The following is an 18766-nucleotide window of genomic DNA, read 5'->3' as shown; positions in this document are numbered from 1 at the left end:
ATCAAGTTTCTGTATCTCATGCATCTTGGAACATGAAAGATTCATTATTAGTGTATGCACGACCGTACCTACCTAAGAATATAAATTGCCCCTCAATGAACTTTTCTATTCTCCATAAAATCCTCCCTCTTCACCAGAACCGTAAAATTCAGAACGCAATAAAACTGTTGGTATTTTTGGACCATGAGAACGTTCCTTCTGAATTCATTGTCGTAACAGGGGATTTGGATCTGTATGACTAGCTTTAATGTGATATTTTCTGACGGAACGGGAAGAAATGAGGAAAATGAAGGGTAAAAATGGGAGATTTATAGGCTCTTAAAAATCAGAAATGTTGCGACCTTTTCTGTCCAATTAAGTTGAGTTAAACACAATTCACATACAAATTATTGAGGAATTGACTCAAGTAGCCATATGTCTAGGTATGGGATAAGGTCAAGTCCAAGAATATTTTAGATTTAGAAATATCAAAAAAAAATAATAAAGAAATAATATAAATTAAAGAAATAATCTTGAAAATAAGTTGCTCAGAAATGGGTGTTTTTATGATCAATGGAAAATGGGAATGATGCCAGTTCCTTAGGGAGAATGAAAAATCATATTCATTACTCCGTTTACAAGGATATACCCAGGGCAGGAAATAAAATCGACCTCTCCAATAACTCTTTCACTCACCAATCAATAAGACGCTTTCTGATGGCTCTGGTTGTCGGGTGATTGGCTGCATTTCCGCTTTCCGAACGTCCAGAAGACGCTCTTGGCTCCTCGTCATCTTTCCCAGATGGCTAGAGGACGAGTTCAAGGACACAATGGCGTCGTCGAAGGAGGTCAGAGTGTGAGAACGTGCGAAAGACACGTGCTTCTTGCTGTGGAAAGAACACTAATTGAAATTTGGTCAATGATCAATGGCCAGAGTGCAAGATACGTAGGTTCTGTGAGAAAGCAAGTAGGTGCCTTAAAGCCTTCGTGGTGGCACAATACAGGATGCGTCAGAGGCAATCGATGAGTTTCCAAAGGTCATTGCTAGGGCTGTGGTTCCTCAGGATGGGCTACAGCCCACACAGCTAAAAATTCATTAGGGATTTTGAGTCAGATGTTTTCTGCCAGCGCGCTCACCTTATTTGTGCATCTGCGTCTTCTTTCTTCAGGGCTACTCAACCTCTGCCACAACTCAAACAGAAAACAACCAAAAAAATCGATCGAAAACTTCTTTAATCGACTACTTCAGTGTATCGATGCTGAAGGCCACCATTTTATCATAATAGTTTTCAAAACTTGAGTACAAACAGTTTATTTCTGACTGATATCGTTTTTCTGCAAGGTTAACAATGTTTTATAGTCTTTTGAAACTCGTCAATCGACTCTGCCGCCCCTGTATGTGACTACAGAGAACCCCAAAGCCAAATCGTATAAAATAATATCCGTTGCCTCACATACATCCAAAATTAAGGTGAATGGTGTACATTCTGCCTTGGAAATAGGCCGACGACTCAGTGTGGGCCGACTCCTATATTGAAACGCCTGCAGATATTCCCCAAGTTCGTATGGAGTAATCTGATTTCACAGATTGAAATGAGGGTCACGTTGTATCAGGAAATTCATTAAAATCGACTTTCCAGCCACTGTAGGGAATATCGAGGATGACCAGCTGCTCCTACTGCTGATCCAGCCAGTCATTTCATGCGATTTGAGATTCAAGGCAAAATGGAGGTTCGAGAGTATATGGGGGGACTTAGAAATAGCAACATGAATATACGTAGGGACGTTGAGTAAACTTTCAACTATATTGATTCAGTATTAGAGAGTGAGTTTAACCAGATATGATGATTTATCCATTGCAAAGAATAGTGTTGAATGTTTTTGCCAAAATTCATCAAAAGCTCATTTGTGGTTATGATATTTCCTACGTCACTCTTAGCAGTATCTACTGCTATTATAGAACCACTTTAGATAGACCTGATTAGAGGTTGTTCCCTTTCTTAAGCTGTTTTCAGATGATAAACTGTTTCAGTAGTTTCAACAATGTTGGGGTACGATAATGCAATTCAAAATCTTACTACCTTCTTCTGATTTTGTTGCACTTACATCGGTGCAGGTGTTTGGTTCGATCCAGAAGAATGTGTGGGCTCCAGAATCGATTTAGGTTTTTCCATCCTTATCGACTCGTCATCGGGGGGCATCCAGGTGTATCTGCTAGGGTCTACGTGAACTTTTCTTCTAAAATAGGAACTTTTGAGGTCCTCATCGTAACGGTAGATGTCTGGACCAGCTGGAGCCCATGGGTATCTGCAAATAAAAGGCGTTTTGAGATTAATTCTCTTATTTTTATCCATTAATTTCGCATGAAGCATTAAAAAATAATTGTGATATTTTTCGGATGGTTATGGATGTGATAGTGTTAGTGTGAGAGTGGTCAGTGTCAGAGTGAGAGTATAAGAGTGTGGATGCGAGAGTATTAGAGAGTACTGTGAGAGTCTAAGTGTAGGAATCTGTTGGTATGGGAGTCTGAGAGTAGGAAAGTGATAGTAAAGGCCGGTCCATACTATTCGTGCTCGTGCTTATGTAACTCGGGTAGCTTGCGAGTAATGTGGACAATAGCTCGAGCCGAGTGACAAGCATCATCAAAAGAAAGAGAAGCTATGCTTGTCGAGCTACTCGAGTCATATGGACGATGACAAGCCTGCTATTGTAGCAAATCCTCGCGAGTCAAAGCTTGTCAAGCAAGTGAGGTAATGTGAACAATAGCTGTATTCGGGTTCGGCTTTCGGACGGTCCGAGAATGGTTCTAGAACTGCGCAGAGGATTTTATACTAGGGCGCAACAGTTTTGCGCAGTTTTAGAACAATTCTCGGACCGTCCAAAAGTCGAACCCGAATTCAGCCAATGATAGACGAACCCCACCAGCCTACTAGACAAGACAAAGACAGGCGAGCAAGAGCCACTAGTAGTGTTGATCGGCCTTAAAAGTATTAAAGGGGGAATAAGAGTATGAGAGAGTGAGAGTATGAGAGAGTGAGAGTATGAAAAAGTGAGAGTATGAGAGAGTGAGAGAATGAAAGAGTGAGAGTATGAGAGAGTGAGAGTATGAGACAGTGGGAGTATGACAGAGTGAGAGTATGAGTGAGTGAGAATAAGAGCAGGAGAGTCAGAGTATCAGGGTGTGTGAGTGTGAGAGTATGTCAGCGTGCGGGTAAGTGGAGAGGTCACAGCAATTATAATCATTCCATAAGTCAGAGAACAGAACATCGTTCCGAGGGATGAATGATAAACAAGCTGTACTAAACGACGAAGGATATCTCTCCCTATATTCATTCAATCATGAGAGGAATATATCTGAGAGAGATTCATAACCTCTTGTCACAAAATAACCATAGAATTCCATGCAACAATTCAGGAACAAACTTATGTCCTATTTAGCCTATAAACCAAACAGCCGGAAAACCATATACTAATCTGCTCCCTTCCTATTTCATGAAGCAATTCCGTCAAGTCCCCCCTCACAAATATAATTCCATCGTTCATTTCGCTGACATAAATAAGGGCCTAAGAATCTGAATTATCGTCAGAACTACCTCGGGGAACGGAAATTCAATGTGACTTTCCGGGAATGATGTAATTTTGAGATGTGTTACAAGCACCCCAGCGTACCCTGAAGAGAAGAGGAGGTGGGACAACGTTTCAACTCTGTGATATACCTTCTTGGACCTCCACTTTCGTGGCCATTATGCAAATGAGCAGCGGGTGAACCGTGGTAGAATTTTTGTTACCTCAATGTGGAATAAAGAACGATGAAACTCGAGCTTATTTGAACTTTGGAATTGCATTTGCATGTTCTGGCTGAGTAGGCAGTGGACGCTCATCGGAATTCAAACACGAGCCAGTAGTGGGTGATGAAGTAGGAATGTGCTGAGACTTAGGAGTGAAAAATCTAGTTTTGCAAGTATATCTATGTTTTCTAGAGTCTGCTGACCTGATTCCTTTAACGAGATTGATTTCGAACGAAAAATCGCAAACTGAGGAATTCCAGGACTATCAAATTTCACTAATGAGATACCCACTTCAGAGAATTGGAGTTTCAACAATATATTCCAGACAGATCGAGCGTCGTCTGTCGACAAGATTTCTCCATTCTTGTTACATCGATTTCGGATTATATCAAGTTGATTTATATACGCTGAGGCAAATTCGTCTTGTACGCCAAACGTCAATCGAGAAACACAAGACGACTGCCAAGACCGAATCTGGATATCTCAATCTGATACAGCATCTCGTAGTTAATTACACGTCAAAGCTACAAAACGAGGGTATAAGCGAGGCTTATTGTGAAAGCAACGTTTCCATTTCCATTGGGTGCATACAATAATTATACTGAGTGAGTAAAACCACACGAACAAATTTATATCTTTGTTATTTTCTCTTTCGAAGAAACAAGCCAGAAGAGGTCAATTTTCCATGAAAATTTTGTCCAATCTCTACGAGAGGTGATTGCCAGATGAGTATTCTTTAATGGTTACCCAAAATTTTTTATGAACCCTCATTTTACAGAGTAGTCGAAAGAATAATTGTAGACTAACAGAAGAAACTGAAGAACTGAATCTAATACCAGAAGAGCAAATAGGATTCAGAGCATCAATAACTGAGACTCAAAGAGTATATAACAGAAGGATTCCAGAATAAACAAGCAACAGGTGTGGTTCTACTATATGTCGCCAGAGCATTCGACATAGTGCAGTTTTTGATATACGGTTACTGTACAGTTTCTGTATTGATAGTTCAGCATTGAAAAATTCAGTATTTGATATACAGTTACAGTACAGTTTCTGTTTTAATACTGGAGATTTTAGAACTCTGGGAATGAGTAGCATGCTGTAGACTACATAGCGACGAAAACAGCTCTGATTAGGAGCACAATAGTTCTTAAGGTAGCAGTATAACAACAATCTACATTGATCAAAGTATCCTCATCAGAAAGTGTGGGCACCTCTCATACAGGGTTCATGACAAACTGCACAAGTATATGAAAATGGCATATTTTTACAAAATAGTAAATACCATAGTTATTTATTATGCAGGTTGCTTATTACATACTCAGTATTTCTGTATATCAAACCTCCGCAATAATGAGATCCGAAAATATCATAAAATTCAACGATGTACCATAAAACCGATGCTTTTGTGTGGGGCGTTTCGACTGTAATATTCCATATCTTGAACCTAACAACAAAATTAACCAAACGCTCTAGGCGTTTAGCGTTTTGTTTCCACGCCTCCGGAACTTTTTGGGGAAATATGAAGAGCGTTCAAAGGGAACGGCATATGCTCTGGACAAGGGCCATTAGCTGAACATTCGGTTTCCTAGACTCATTAAGAGTGACTCCTTCTACTGGTGTGTTGAGAAATATTCCTTTTTTACTCCGGTAAATTCGTTTCCAGGCCCTGCATTTTCCTCGATAGCGCACCGCATTATGTTTTCCATCCCGAGTTTAACGCGTAATGAATAATTTATGTATTCAATATTTCATCCCCTGGCTTCGACCTGTTCCAAATCCTGACATTCTGCCATGTCAGGGTATAGCAGGAAAAATTTCATTGGACGTTTTAATACTTCGTGATTATGCCCGGTTGAAAAGATCCTTTTAGGGCTGAAAGCTAGGTAAATCTAATGGAAGCGTTCCCATATTATTTATTAAATTTTTCATACTATTTGGCTTTTACTTGCGGTTCCTGAATATCAGCAGGGAAAAATTTTTAGGAAGTTTGTTTCTGCTTTTTTTGTAATTCTCACATATTCTTCCGACAGATTTGAAAGCGTGTTGCTCATACAAATATTTTCGGAAATTCTGTGGAAAATACCAAAGGAAACATATATTTGATAGTTGTTGAAAAAGCCATGTGTAAACATGCAAAATACATTATTTCCATTGATATTCAATACTGAATATTCGTTACAGACTGAACATCCAATCAAATAAACTGAAATCCATACTTGGAGAATACGTGAGTTGTCAGGAGAAAAAGAATGATGTATATAAAAAAAAAGAATTACATGTTTGTGGTAAGGTTCTCTGTGTTCCATTGAAACCCATCCAAGCGACTATTTTTCATGAGTAGAGCTGCCTAGTGGGGATTACCAACCTTGATATTTACGACTTTTCAAACGAGAAAATACATCTGCTACACATACATTGGGCGAAATACTTGGGAAATTTCATGCCGAATGTGGAAATGGACAGGTTGTGGCTGTAGAAGAGAAATTTTCGTAGTTGTTGAGTCTCTTTATCCTTATGCGAGGAGCATCCTTTATCTTAATTTCCATTGAGTTTCTCTGATCATTTGATCAGAGAAACTCATTCATCGCATTAATTCTTTATACTTTGCAGAACACCTTTATTTGATTTGACTTAATCATACCCTACATATAAATTAAATTTCAGCGTGGTTTCGAGGTAATTCATTCGGTGACTGATTCGTTTATGAGATGGGTTGCAAATTTCAAAATTATTTGATGAGAAATATTGTTAAAACTGCTCCCTCCGACCTTGGTCTTGTCTACTCTCCTAACGTCAACGTATTACCATACGAAAAAAGCTGATTGACCGACGCAGAACCCCCAATCTGCAACTGTCAGAACTCTCAGAGTTTCCCGAAGCAGAAAACTATTCATCCCCTTCTCAGATTCCCTGTTCACCTACCTAAAGAGGATTTCATGAAAGATGATAGGTAGAAGGTTGTCAAAAACAGCACAGTGAAGCGCCATTTCCTGTAAATACGTATATTCCGTTCCTAATCCGAACACGTTCCCAAGGAATGAATTTTAATTAACCTGCCTTCAAAGGGGGAACTAATTAGAGGTATTCACATCGTATAACACCGTGTGTACATCTGATTAGTCTCAAGTGAGAGGTCCCTAGCGAAAATTAGTGTAATAATTACTCTAACATCTCTTTCGGGAATATTCGATTTGGTCGGTTCAAAGCGTCGACTTTCTGTAAAGCTGGCTGTTACCATAACTTGGTTATTCACATCATAAGTTGAAATAAAATAAATAATTCTAGAGAAATTGGGACTTCAAATGTAGATCGCAGCGACACGATGATGACTAAATCGTTAGTAGAGTATTTTCATTTTTTAAAGGGGATTTTGAGTATAAAGTGAAATTTGCCACCTTCATAAGTAAATCGTATTCGAAGATTTGCTCAGAAGATTCAAACTAAGAAAATTTCAATAAGCTCTCCTTGTTATCATGAGATAGATGATATTTTCAACAGATTAATTATATTATATTTTTTAAGCAAATTCAAACTCAAACAATTCTCCGTTCCTCGATGTAAATAAACAAAACTCTAGTAACTTTTTATTTTTATTGACAACAGGGAGCGCATCGCTTGTTTGGAATTCCCAATTGGATGAAGAAAATTCATATTGTACCCATGATATAATTGTTTATTTGTTCATCAAGAGTCATCTCAAATTCAAATGTTTAAATTTTCAGCATTTGGTGATACAACTCAAACGTTATAGTATCCTTGCAAATCTCAAACAGCTCAGATAATTCGTCTGGATTCGCAATCCAAGATGGAGACCTTTAATTTCACCAGAGTTATCTGAGAACATAACGTAAGAGCAATGATCTACTGAATTATCTGAAAATCCAAAGATTCATAGATCGTACGAGGTAAACAGCATTTGAGCTGGCGCATCCATACATATATCAGAATTATCCCGACAGGTATTCGGATGTTGGAGATGAATCAGGCAATTCCATATTATTATCTGCATGAAATATTGTTGGAACGAGCTTCTTCTCTAGGGAGAACTTTGTTATGGATACCCAGAAATAATTCAGATGCATAACATAAAAATATCAAGGAATGTTACGTATCGAATCAGCCACACACCATCATTCAAGATACCATAGGAACGACCATTCCCATATACCTATTGACAAAATGATTATTTTGGACCTAGGACATCCTGAAACGTTTTACACACAGAGATTTATCATTCATATTTAGTGATGCCCACGAGAGTCTATTTTTCGAGATGAGACTTGATATTTCATTGACGAGATGAGAAATTTCTCGGTCTCTTAAGCAGTGGTCTTAGTAGTGAATATTGTTTACAATAAACGAGTTTTGCTTCCGAATATGAAAATTTTGGAAAAATTTCTTCGTATTCATATCACTTCTTCCTAGTTTTTCCCATTCAAGATTTCAGAAACACGAAAAAATAAGTTGTTTTTATCGAAAATTTTATCATAATGATTGAGAGCAGGAATTTTTCATTTTACTGCAATAAACATATCTTGGTAAAAACTTTCAGGGTATGTTTATATATAACATGACCCAGTGGTCTTTGATATATTTTATAAATATTCCATTCATTTGTGCGTTCTCTCCAAAGAATATATCTTAAAGTGAAGAAGCTGTGGCCTAAACCAGTTGGGATCTTGCGTTTTTCAGCAAGACAGTCAGTCTTTTATGAGTTTGTGGAATAAGACTATTCCCTCCCTTGTTTACGATTTACTAGAGACAGTTATCCTCATTATTCTTGAGGAAACATGTAAACAGAGACAGAGGTTGTCTCTGAAGTTAGTTAGAATTCAATTATAATACACATGATGATTGGGATATACACCAAAGATTGAAATATAGCCACAGGATCAAATATTTCTTGAAAAGCTTGTGCTGCGGGAAAAACATACAGAGTGTTAAATTTGAACAACAATATATTATAGTCATAGCAAAAATAATTCACCTGAAGAAATAACATTTAGCAACACATTTCTGAGATTTGAAAGCATATTTTTCACCATTTGAATAAAATCAAAATTTTCTTCTGAGGTTATGAAGTCCTATATTGTGTTTTTCTCAAAAAGGGGTGAAATTACCGTGTTCATACAATATTATAACTTTTACGTGCCATCGCATGAGACTCATGACGAGACTATAGCCTACGAGACGAGACGAGATTTCAGTCTTGTCTCTTTGGTCTCGTGGGAATCTATCTTCAGATCCTTTCACTTTTTTGTGTAGGTAATGGACGCACTACCTTCGAGAATCTCTTGCATTGAGTCCTTAATTGTAGAGTTGAGAATCTTCTCAACATAATTTCTTGATTCGTGCATTCGCCAATTTGTCACCATCGCCAAGGAAGTTGCTTGTAAAAACAACCACACAGGTTTTATTTTTCTGACCGCTTGTTCATAAGCACTATGGCGTTACTTCTTTGCTCAAATGTTTTTGCTTTTAGAATGGCCTCAGTGATGAGAACTTGCCAAAATACTGATTAAAATCTGTTTTTTTCAATATAATATGCCAATTGATACTCTTTATATGCCTTTACAGATGTACCTACAACGTCATCTAAGACAAATAATGCACATAAGATGGTTACACAAAGTTCCAAATGCAGAAATCTTGCAGCGCGCGAGTTGTACAACAATTGAGACTCAAGTAACGAGAGCCCGACTCAGATAGAGCGGCCACATTCTGAGGATGCAAGACACAAGACTCCCCAAAATAGCTCTGTATGGTGAATTCACAGAGGGAGCCCGGAAACCAGGAGGCCAGCATAAGCGGTTTAAGGATATACTGCATGCATCCCTAAAATCAGTTGACGCCAATCATAACTGGGAATAACTAGCCTAGATAAATCAAAGTGGAGGTCTTTGGTCCACAGTTATAATGAAGACTCGAGAAGAATACAGCGGCGGCCAGATCTGGTTGGTGACTGTCCATGCCCAGAGTGTGGAAGGATCTGTAGATCGCGGCTGGGTCTCTTCAGTCACAGGAGGGCACACAGTCGCAAGTAGCCTTAGGAAATTATAAGTCGCACAGATAGTTTTATTTTTGAGTCTTTTTGTAGATTTATTCTCGGTAACGGGATACAGCAATGAATGAATGACTTCAATGCCATGGTCAAACTCGCGCAATTAGCATTTGTTTAATTTAAGCCTCTACAGAGATCCTACAACATTCCTGCTGATATAGTCCTTCTGCAGTCTAACTGACTGATATTGATACATCGTAAAGTTTGTATTTCCAAGATTCCTAGACGCAGCTCTCCTAGCTGTCTCCATAATTCACCCACCGAAACTTTTCATCTCTCTCCCATTAGTCCGTATTTAGCCGAATCTAACCAACGGCCTATAGCGTCCCATAAATTTCGCCGGTATATCTCCCTTATAACTCCCGGCTTATCAAACGCCAATTTACATATAAATCGATTAGATTTAATCCGCTGACTCGATGGAGGACGCAGTTTTCCTACACATCCTCCTCCAGTAGGCTGTCGGTTCATCCGAAAATAATTACGTGTTTAACGGCCGGTCGGAGGTTAATCTGGAAGGCTGATTCGTGCTTCACATGCATCTTCGAAATTGATTTCGGCCCACACGGGACGGCGTTTCATTAATTTGGAAATGGGAAGTCCATCTCGAAACGGGTCGACATGTTTTCATGGTTCCATAATGCATAAGGGTGGGATGTTTAGGGTGAATGTGAGGGAAGCATCCTCAAAGAATTATCAGTCCTTCCATAGTCTGGGTTTAACCAACCCCAACATACTGAAGGTTGTGTATTATTTCTATCCCGTGTCTCAACTATCGAAAGATTCTAGTACCGCATTATACACTGTGTTTTCAAAGGTGAGGCTTTTTTTGACAGAAGATAAAACTCATCAAAATAAGTCGTTTCACCAGAAATTGTCTATATATACTCCATTCACATTTATTTTAGCAGTCGGTTAGCCATGAAATAATTTTCTTAAGTTTTTGTAACTATAACGGAGTAAGGTTCGCACACATGAAATGTCGTTAATGTCATAACGCCGTTGCCACAACTAATATCAAATTTTATTACGAAAATGCCGGAAGTGATTGAAGAGAGAGACAGGGTTTCAGGAATTGCTATTGAGAATTCAGGTCCGCTCATTCAAATAGTTATACCCTTTTGTTCAAAGGTGAAGTGCATCTCGACTTGAAACTTCCTTTGATTCCTTTTACTCATATTGATGCAAAATGATTTTTGTTGAAGAATTTAACATTCTTGTAATAATCTGTTAATTCCTTCGGGAGATACCCATTCCCAACCACTGCATCATATGCATTTCATTTTCTTGTCAATATTTTTGAAATCTACAACTGATGTAACGTATTCAAACTCTAGCCAAAGAAGATAACGAACATTAACTCTCCTCAAGCTAGTGCATATTATGATATTATACTGATCTCTTGTATTTTCCATCCAAATAACTGGATTTGGTATGCCTTCAATCAGTTTGTATAAACTTCAATTAGGTTCGTCACATATTTTCCGAAGATAATCGACATTGTGATAAAATACGTAATAACAGAAACTTTTACGTAGAACGGGCAACATAGCGTTGATTTAAAACCCAAAAATGTTTTGACAGGCTTCATAACCCCACATTTTCGTACTATACAGAGTGAAATGTGTCAAATTTCCATGGCCAATCGAGTGTTAAAATAAAAGTGAATGGAGAATATAATATCCAAGATGGCTGAGATACAACCCCAGAAATTCCACAAAATTACATTGAATTTCAAGTACGGGACTGTGGAAGGTCCCGCAAAAACGAAACAAAACATAAACATGGCTGGACAATGAATGGTTCAGTACCAAGTTCATCGGATTAGATGCATCAGGTCACTTTTGAGAAAATCACAATTGTTGTATTGTACAATTAAGGGTGAACAAAAATGTAAAAAATCGAGGCAGTTTCTTGAAAGTGCTTATGTTAGTTATGTTGAAAAAGTGCTTTGATGTTTCCCCTTTTCATCCCATTGTTACGACGATTGTTCGAATGTTAAAACAAGAAGATTGTGATGCTCATTGTGTAAAAATTCGTGAATAATTTAGACGAATTTTATTGGTGAGATTTTGAAGTATTATTCTATTTGTTACACTTGTGTCCTAAGTCTCATCTGTCCGTTTATATCGAAATGAGCCAATTCATAAAATCGTGTAAGTTACTAAAAAATAATGACAACAATTCGGCAATCCTAAGTTTCCATTTTCATTACCACGTAAATATCGAACGAGCCAATATCCTAAACGAAACCACATGGTCGAATCAGGAGATAAGTTTTTGCCACTGCTTCGCGATAATTCAGCTAACAAACGGTCTAGGGTCGTATTAGGATCTATTTCCGTAATCATTTTCAATTTTTTCTTCAACTTTGTCATTTTGAAAGTTTTTTATGGATGATTTTGGTGAAACACTTCATTTTCACCAATTTTTCCCTGTTGAAAAGTAGCCTCACCTTCAAATACACCCTGTAGATTCTCACGAGAGTCTCATCTCGCCTTGTCTAGCCTCGTCTAGTGTCGTCCACTCGTCTTATTTTGTTTCCATTACTCTAGCCTAGTGTTGTTTCCTTTAGTCTCGTTTAGTGTTGTCTCGTCTAGTCTCACCTGGTCTAGTCTCGTCTATTCTCATCTCGCCTCGTCTAGTCTCACATCGATTAATCTTGTCTCGTCTCTTTTAACCTAGTCTCATTTAGTGGCGTGTCATCGAAAGCCCGTTTGTAACAGCCAAGAATTCTCTACCAAATTTTGGCAAGAAAACGGCAAAGATTATTTTGTATGCAACTGAACAGAGAATTTGATCGAAAGTGCGTATGTAAACGGTAAAGAATTCACGGCGTATGAATTCTCGAGTAAATTTTCTAGATAATTCTCGGCTGTTGCAAACGGGCTTATTGCTTAATATATTAATACTGGATATTATGATCATTGTATGTATGATGTTAGTAAAGAATTGAATAATATATATGGATAATCCCTGTTTGTATTCCTTGTACTATAAATGAATACGTTAAAATGTTGATATGTTGGTTATCCCTTCTAGTATTTGGGGGCAATTGATTCGGAAGTCTCTATTGAAACGAGAATTTCCCATTTATGGGCCAAACTCTCCAACACCAAATCTTTTTTATGAGCTGGAAAACATTCCGAAGACGTCCTTTTAACTCTGGGCCAATTTGCACCACTCCGAATTTGAATCCCAAGTTTCCCGCGATAGTTAGACAATAGTTCAACAACTTCCTCCTCCGAATTTCTCTGGATAAGATACTTGAGTTTTAGCGAATTCATCTTATCCCCGACGAAAGGACGAGAATTGCAGCTAACGCATTTTATCGTCCCGAGCGGCGTCACTTCAAAATCTAATTTGACTCCAGAAATTTCCCGATTATATTTTACTGAAGTAATGTTATCCGTAAATCCTGAGCTTCGAATGCTCTTACCTTTTCATGCATTCATCTTCGTTGGCTCGAAATTGTGACAGAAATATGATTTAGGTATGCCGAATATCCCGCAGGTTGACACGTTTGAACTTTTTGAGTATGAATATATGCAGGGTGTTCTCAAAAGTGAGGTTATTTTTTGACAGAAGGTAGAACTCGTCAAAATAAGTCCTTTCACCAAAAATTGTCTGTATAAAATATCCAAGATGGCTGAGATACACCCCTTGAAATTCGACAAAATTTCATTGAATTTCAAGTACCTGACTGTGGAGTGTTACTCCGGCATTGAAAAAACGAAACAAAACTTAAATAAATGGATGACAATGAATGGTTCAAAACCAAGTTAATCGGATTAAAGGCATCAGGTCACTTGAGAGAATAATAGTTGTTGTTTGGTGCAATTTAGGGTGAAAAAAAAAATGTATAAAATAGAGGCAATTCCTTGAAAGTGCTTATGTTAGTTATGTTGAAAGACTGCTATGATGTTTCCCCATTTCATCCCATTTTTACGACGATTGTTGGAATGTTAAAACAAGAAGATTGTGATGCCCATTGTGTAAAAATTCGTAAATAATTTAGACGAACTTCATTGGTGTGATTTTGAAGTATTATTCTATTTTTTACACTTGTGTCCTAAGTTTCTTCTGTCTGATGGTATCGAAATGAGCCATTTCATAAATTCAAGTGTGAGTTACTGACAACTATTCAGCAATCCTAAGTTCCCATTTTCATTACCACGTAAATGTCTAACGAGCCAATATCCTAAACGAAACCACATGGTCGAATCACGAGATAAGTTTTTTCCCACTGCTTTGCTACAATTCAGCTAACTAACAGTCTAGGGTCGTATAAGGATCTATTTCAGTAATAATTTTCAATTTTTTTTTCAACTTTGTCATTTTGAAAGTTTTGTATGGGTGATTTTTGGTAAAACGATTCATTTTAACCAGTTTTACGTTCTGTTAAAAAAAAGCCTCACCTGTAGATACACACCTGTTATACAAGGGGATTCATTGGTAATTCGGTGAAAGCTAAGGGTAGATAGAGGATAAGGACATGAGTCAGAATAACCAATATTTCTTTAAAGATTAAGATAGACCCTATCTTTCTCTCTTTTTGATCAAGATAAAGAATGTTTTACTAATTTTGCCAATTTCCTCAATTACCCATAACTTTCAAACCATCCTATATACTTTGATGATATTCGATACGTTTATTCTCCGCAACAACTAGTTTATACTGACATATTTAGTGATTTTTGTCAGGTCCGGCCTAGGAAAAACTGATAAATAAGATTGAACCTAAAAAACACTGTATCAAATTTTTTTTACCTGATATAATCTACTAGGTATCTAGGTATTTCTCTTTCTTCCGCATGCGATTTCAATACTCAAAAAACCTAGTCAAATCTGAATTTGCAGAGAATACAGTAAACAAAGTTTATTGAACATTTATAGGATGTACTGCTTTCGCAGTGTTTCACGTTTGTGAACCAACACATAAAACTGAAGTGGTACAATAATAATAAAAAAGATCACGTTTAAACGGGGAGCTAATGAATACAATAATAAGGATAAATTCAGATGCATACCACTCGCTGATATGAATATCAACAAGTGTTACGATCTGAATTGAACTAGCTATGGTCTCATTTGACCTCATCAGAGCAACACAGCTTCTTGTCCGATGGAGAACGTTTGGGATTGATGGACTCTTATTCAATACTGGCAAGCGCTACTGAGTACTATCCAGTAACACAGCGACTACTGAGTACTATACAGTTACCCAGAGCGCCACCCAGTATGAAACGATGAATTAGAGAAAATATGGGACATATGCTATTGTCTTCGTCTGGGTTTCTATCTGGAGGGGATTGAATCGGACATCGTTTCATACTGGGTGGCGGTCTGGGTAACTGTATAGTACTCAGTAGTCGCTGTGTTACTGGATAGTACTCAGTAGCGCTTGCCAGTATTGAATAAGGGTCCATCAATTCCAAACGTTCTCCATCAGAGAAGAAAATGTTGCTATGATGAGTTCAAATGAGACCGAAAACATAGTCAGCATCTGCTTTTCTTCTTTGTTAATAAATGACGAATGAAATTTAATTTTTTTGAAATTTTTTGTCCGAGCCACGTGCGAGGCAAAACACGAGGGTTGCAGGCCCGAGCCACGGCCGAGAATTGGCTCCTTTTAGGTTATTCTCGTCGAAATTTTTGAGTTTTCTTCAGCGCTTTTTTGGTAAACACCCTGTACATGTAACGAATAATACTGAATGTATAAAGCCGTAATACCCAAGATTAATTTTCAACCGAATTGATATTATTTAATTCAATTTAATACAGCTTTTGTCGTCGACCAAACGGTCATAACAAAGCCCAGAATAATCAATTAAAATGTTCGATTAACTAAACCGTAGTAAACATAAACCGTTTTCGATGTTTATGCAATAAGCACTCGGTCTACAATCGACGATAACACTAAACGGATAGTGTCCCCGATACATCCTAAATCGCGGTAACTCAATTTCCTTTCGCAAATATAGCGGCAGCGCATGCACATACAAATTGCCGCAGGATTTTTCAATTTTAGCCCATATCTCCATGGTGCTCGAATCGCACATGTGTATGCATATGAGGAGTCCTCTGAAGGGCGATGTCTACTATGCAAATCTAGAGTTGAAAGGTCGAACGGAGACAATTTTCCTTCACGTGAGGGGTGATTTACAGTTCACGCCAGTCCTTTCATGTTTAAACGGCATGAGGAAGACCGACAAAGCGAATTGGCGCCGTTGCTGAAGGAATGCCAAACGACCTAACAATTGTGGTGAAATTGTTATTGTTTGAAGCGGGGAAAATCAATTTTAGCGTGTTTGTTCCCCCAGGAATCACCCACAAAGTCACGAGGAATCGATCTGAATTCTACAGAAATATTTATTCGACCTCTCACTCCTGCGAGTTGTTAGGTGGAAATAATTGTGGTTTCCAGAGGTGTACAGACAGGTCGCCTCGTTTGGAGCACCCAAAATGGACGCAGATAGAGTGTCAGAATATTTGACGCAATCACTAGGGTTCTACAAGACAAGAATTCATGTCTCGTGGCATTTTCAAAAGCCTATCTCCCTTCGTTTAGATTTTCATCTTGGAAATGGGAATTTTTAAAAAATTGCAATTTTCAATCTACGATTATATAATCAGCGTTGCCTAGGCTTCCACCCTAACACAAAAACTCGATTTCGAAAATCTCGATTTTTTTGGTCAAAAATGAGCAAGGGGTTAGACCCATATTTGCTACTCTGTCTGAAAATCAAAATGTCTCATTACTATCCTATAATATGTAGTGCATAGAATTTGTTCCGAATATTCTGGTAAACCAAACAGTTGATGCTTCAATAGAGAATTGCACTCCAGAGAGCTCTTCGAAGTCAACTCGAAAATGAAAAGTGGAAAAACAAAAAAAATTATATTCTCATAAACATTGTCAGATATTTGAAATTTTGGTATGAAAATATAGGTTTTCGAACACGCTGAATCTATTGCCAGCATTTTCGAAAGCCTATCTCCGTTCATTCAGATTTTCATCTTTGAAATGGCATTTTTCAAAAATTGCAATTTTCAATCTGCGATATCTCCTGTTATATTCGTCTGATTCAATTGGGATTTACGGTTATATAATCAGCGTTGCCTAGGCTTCTACCCTAACATAAAAACTCGATTTCGAAAATCTCTATTTTTTTGGTCAAAAATGAGCAAGGGGTTAGACCCCCCTAAAATGACCTATTTGCTACTCTGTCTGAAAATCAGGATGTCCCATTACTATCCTAGAATATGGGGTTCATAGAATTTGTTCCGAAGATTCTGGTAAACCAAACAGTTGATGCTTCAATAGAGAATTGCACTCCAGAGAGCTCTTCGAAGTCAACTCGAAAATGAAAAGTGGAAAAACAAAAAAAAATATTTTCTCCTAAACAGTGTCAGATATTTGAAATTTTGGTATGAAAATATAGGTTTTCGAAAACGCTGAATCTATTGCGAGCATTTTCGAAAGCCTATCTTCGTTCGTTCAGATTTTCATCTTTGAAACGGCATTTTTCAAAAATTGCAATTTTCAATCTGCGATATCTCCTGTTATATTCGTCTGATCCAATTGGGATTTGCGGTTATATAATCAGCGTTGTCTAGGCTTCTACCATAACACAAAAACACGATTTCGAAAATCTCGATTTTTTGGGTCAAAAATGAGCGAGGGGTTAGACCCCCCTAAAATGACATATTTGCTTCTCTGTCTGAAAATCAGGATGTCCCATTACTATCCTAGAATATGGAGTTCGTAGAATTTGTTCCGAAGATTCTGGTAAACCAAACAGTTGATGCTTCAATAGAGAATTGCACTCCAGAGAGCTCTTCGAAGTCAACTCGAAAATGAAAAGTGGAAAAACAAAAAAAATTATTTTCTCCTAAACAGTGTCAGATATTTGAAATTTTGGTATGAAAATATAGGTTTTCGAACACGCTGAATCTATTGCGAGCATTTTCGAAAGCCTATCTTCGTTCGTTCAGATTTTCATGTCTGAAACGGCATTTTTCAAAAATTGCAATTTTCAATCTGCGATATCTCCTGTTATATTCGTCTGATCCAATTGGGATTTGCGGTTATATAATCAGCGTTGCCTAGGCTTCTACCCCAACACAAAAACTGGATTTCGAAAATCTCGATTTTTTCGGTCAAAAATGAGCAAGTGGTTAGACCCCCCTGAAATTACTTATTTGCTACTTTGTCTAAAAATCAGGATGTCCCATTACTATCCTAGGATATGGAGTGCATAGAATTTGTTCCGAAGATTCTGGTAAACCAAACAGTTGATGCTTCAATAGAGAATTGCACTCCAGAGAGCTCTTCGAAGTCAAATCGAAAATGAAAAGTGGAAAAACAAAAAAAATTATTTTCTCCTAAACAGTGTCAGATATTTGAAATTTTTGTATGGAAATATAGGTTTTCGAACACGCTGAATCTATTGCGAGCATTTCCGAAAGCCTATCTTCGTTCGTTCAGATTTTCATTTTTGAAACGGCATTTTTCAAAAATTGCAATTTTCAATCTGCGATATCTCCTGTTATATTCGTCTGATTCAAGGGAAACTAACGACGAAACTCAAGTCGCGATCACTATGAGTAGAAATAATTGATTAAAAATATATAATTGTATAGATTTCAGCCACGCATTGAAAAAAGAATAATGTATTGAAGTGGGCATCGAAATAGTTACGGCAAATCCTTGTACCAATCCTTCGATGAACTCATTTTCAAAGTGTATTCAACTCGAATGAAAAAATCACGAATATTCACGAAACTCTGGCGATGATTGAAAAGACAAAAGCTTATTCGTAAAAATATTCACCTCCTCTGAAAAGCACACGAAGCAAAACTGAAGTAGGATATTATATGGAGTTGAATTGTATGAGTGGGGTTTGTCGAAGGAATGTTTTCATTATCTGTC

The 18766-nt window shown here is 37.6% G+C and overlaps 1 protein-coding gene across 1 annotated transcript in view; it reads right to left on the bottom strand.

Annotated features, from left to right (window-relative positions):
* LOC123316753 overlaps positions 1-18766 on the bottom strand; it is a 55565-nt gene that overhangs the window by 18853 nt on the left and 17946 nt on the right. The window contains exons 4-5 of the mRNA XM_044902968.1: positions 2086-2286; positions 676-866 (exon numbers count right to left, since the gene is read on the bottom strand). Of these exons, the coding sequence (XP_044758903.1) occupies positions 676-866; positions 2086-2286 (392 nt within the window). The remainder of the gene's footprint in view (positions 1-675; positions 867-2085; positions 2287-18766) is intronic.

This window comes from Coccinella septempunctata, chromosome 7 (genome assembly GCF_907165205.1).
Source record: "Coccinella septempunctata chromosome 7, icCocSept1.1, whole genome shotgun sequence".
Classification (NCBI taxonomy): Eukaryota; Metazoa; Arthropoda; class Insecta; order Coleoptera; family Coccinellidae; genus Coccinella; species Coccinella septempunctata.
The sequence above is the reverse complement of the archived record's forward strand: the minus strand, read 5'-3'. Positions and strand labels throughout refer to the sequence as shown.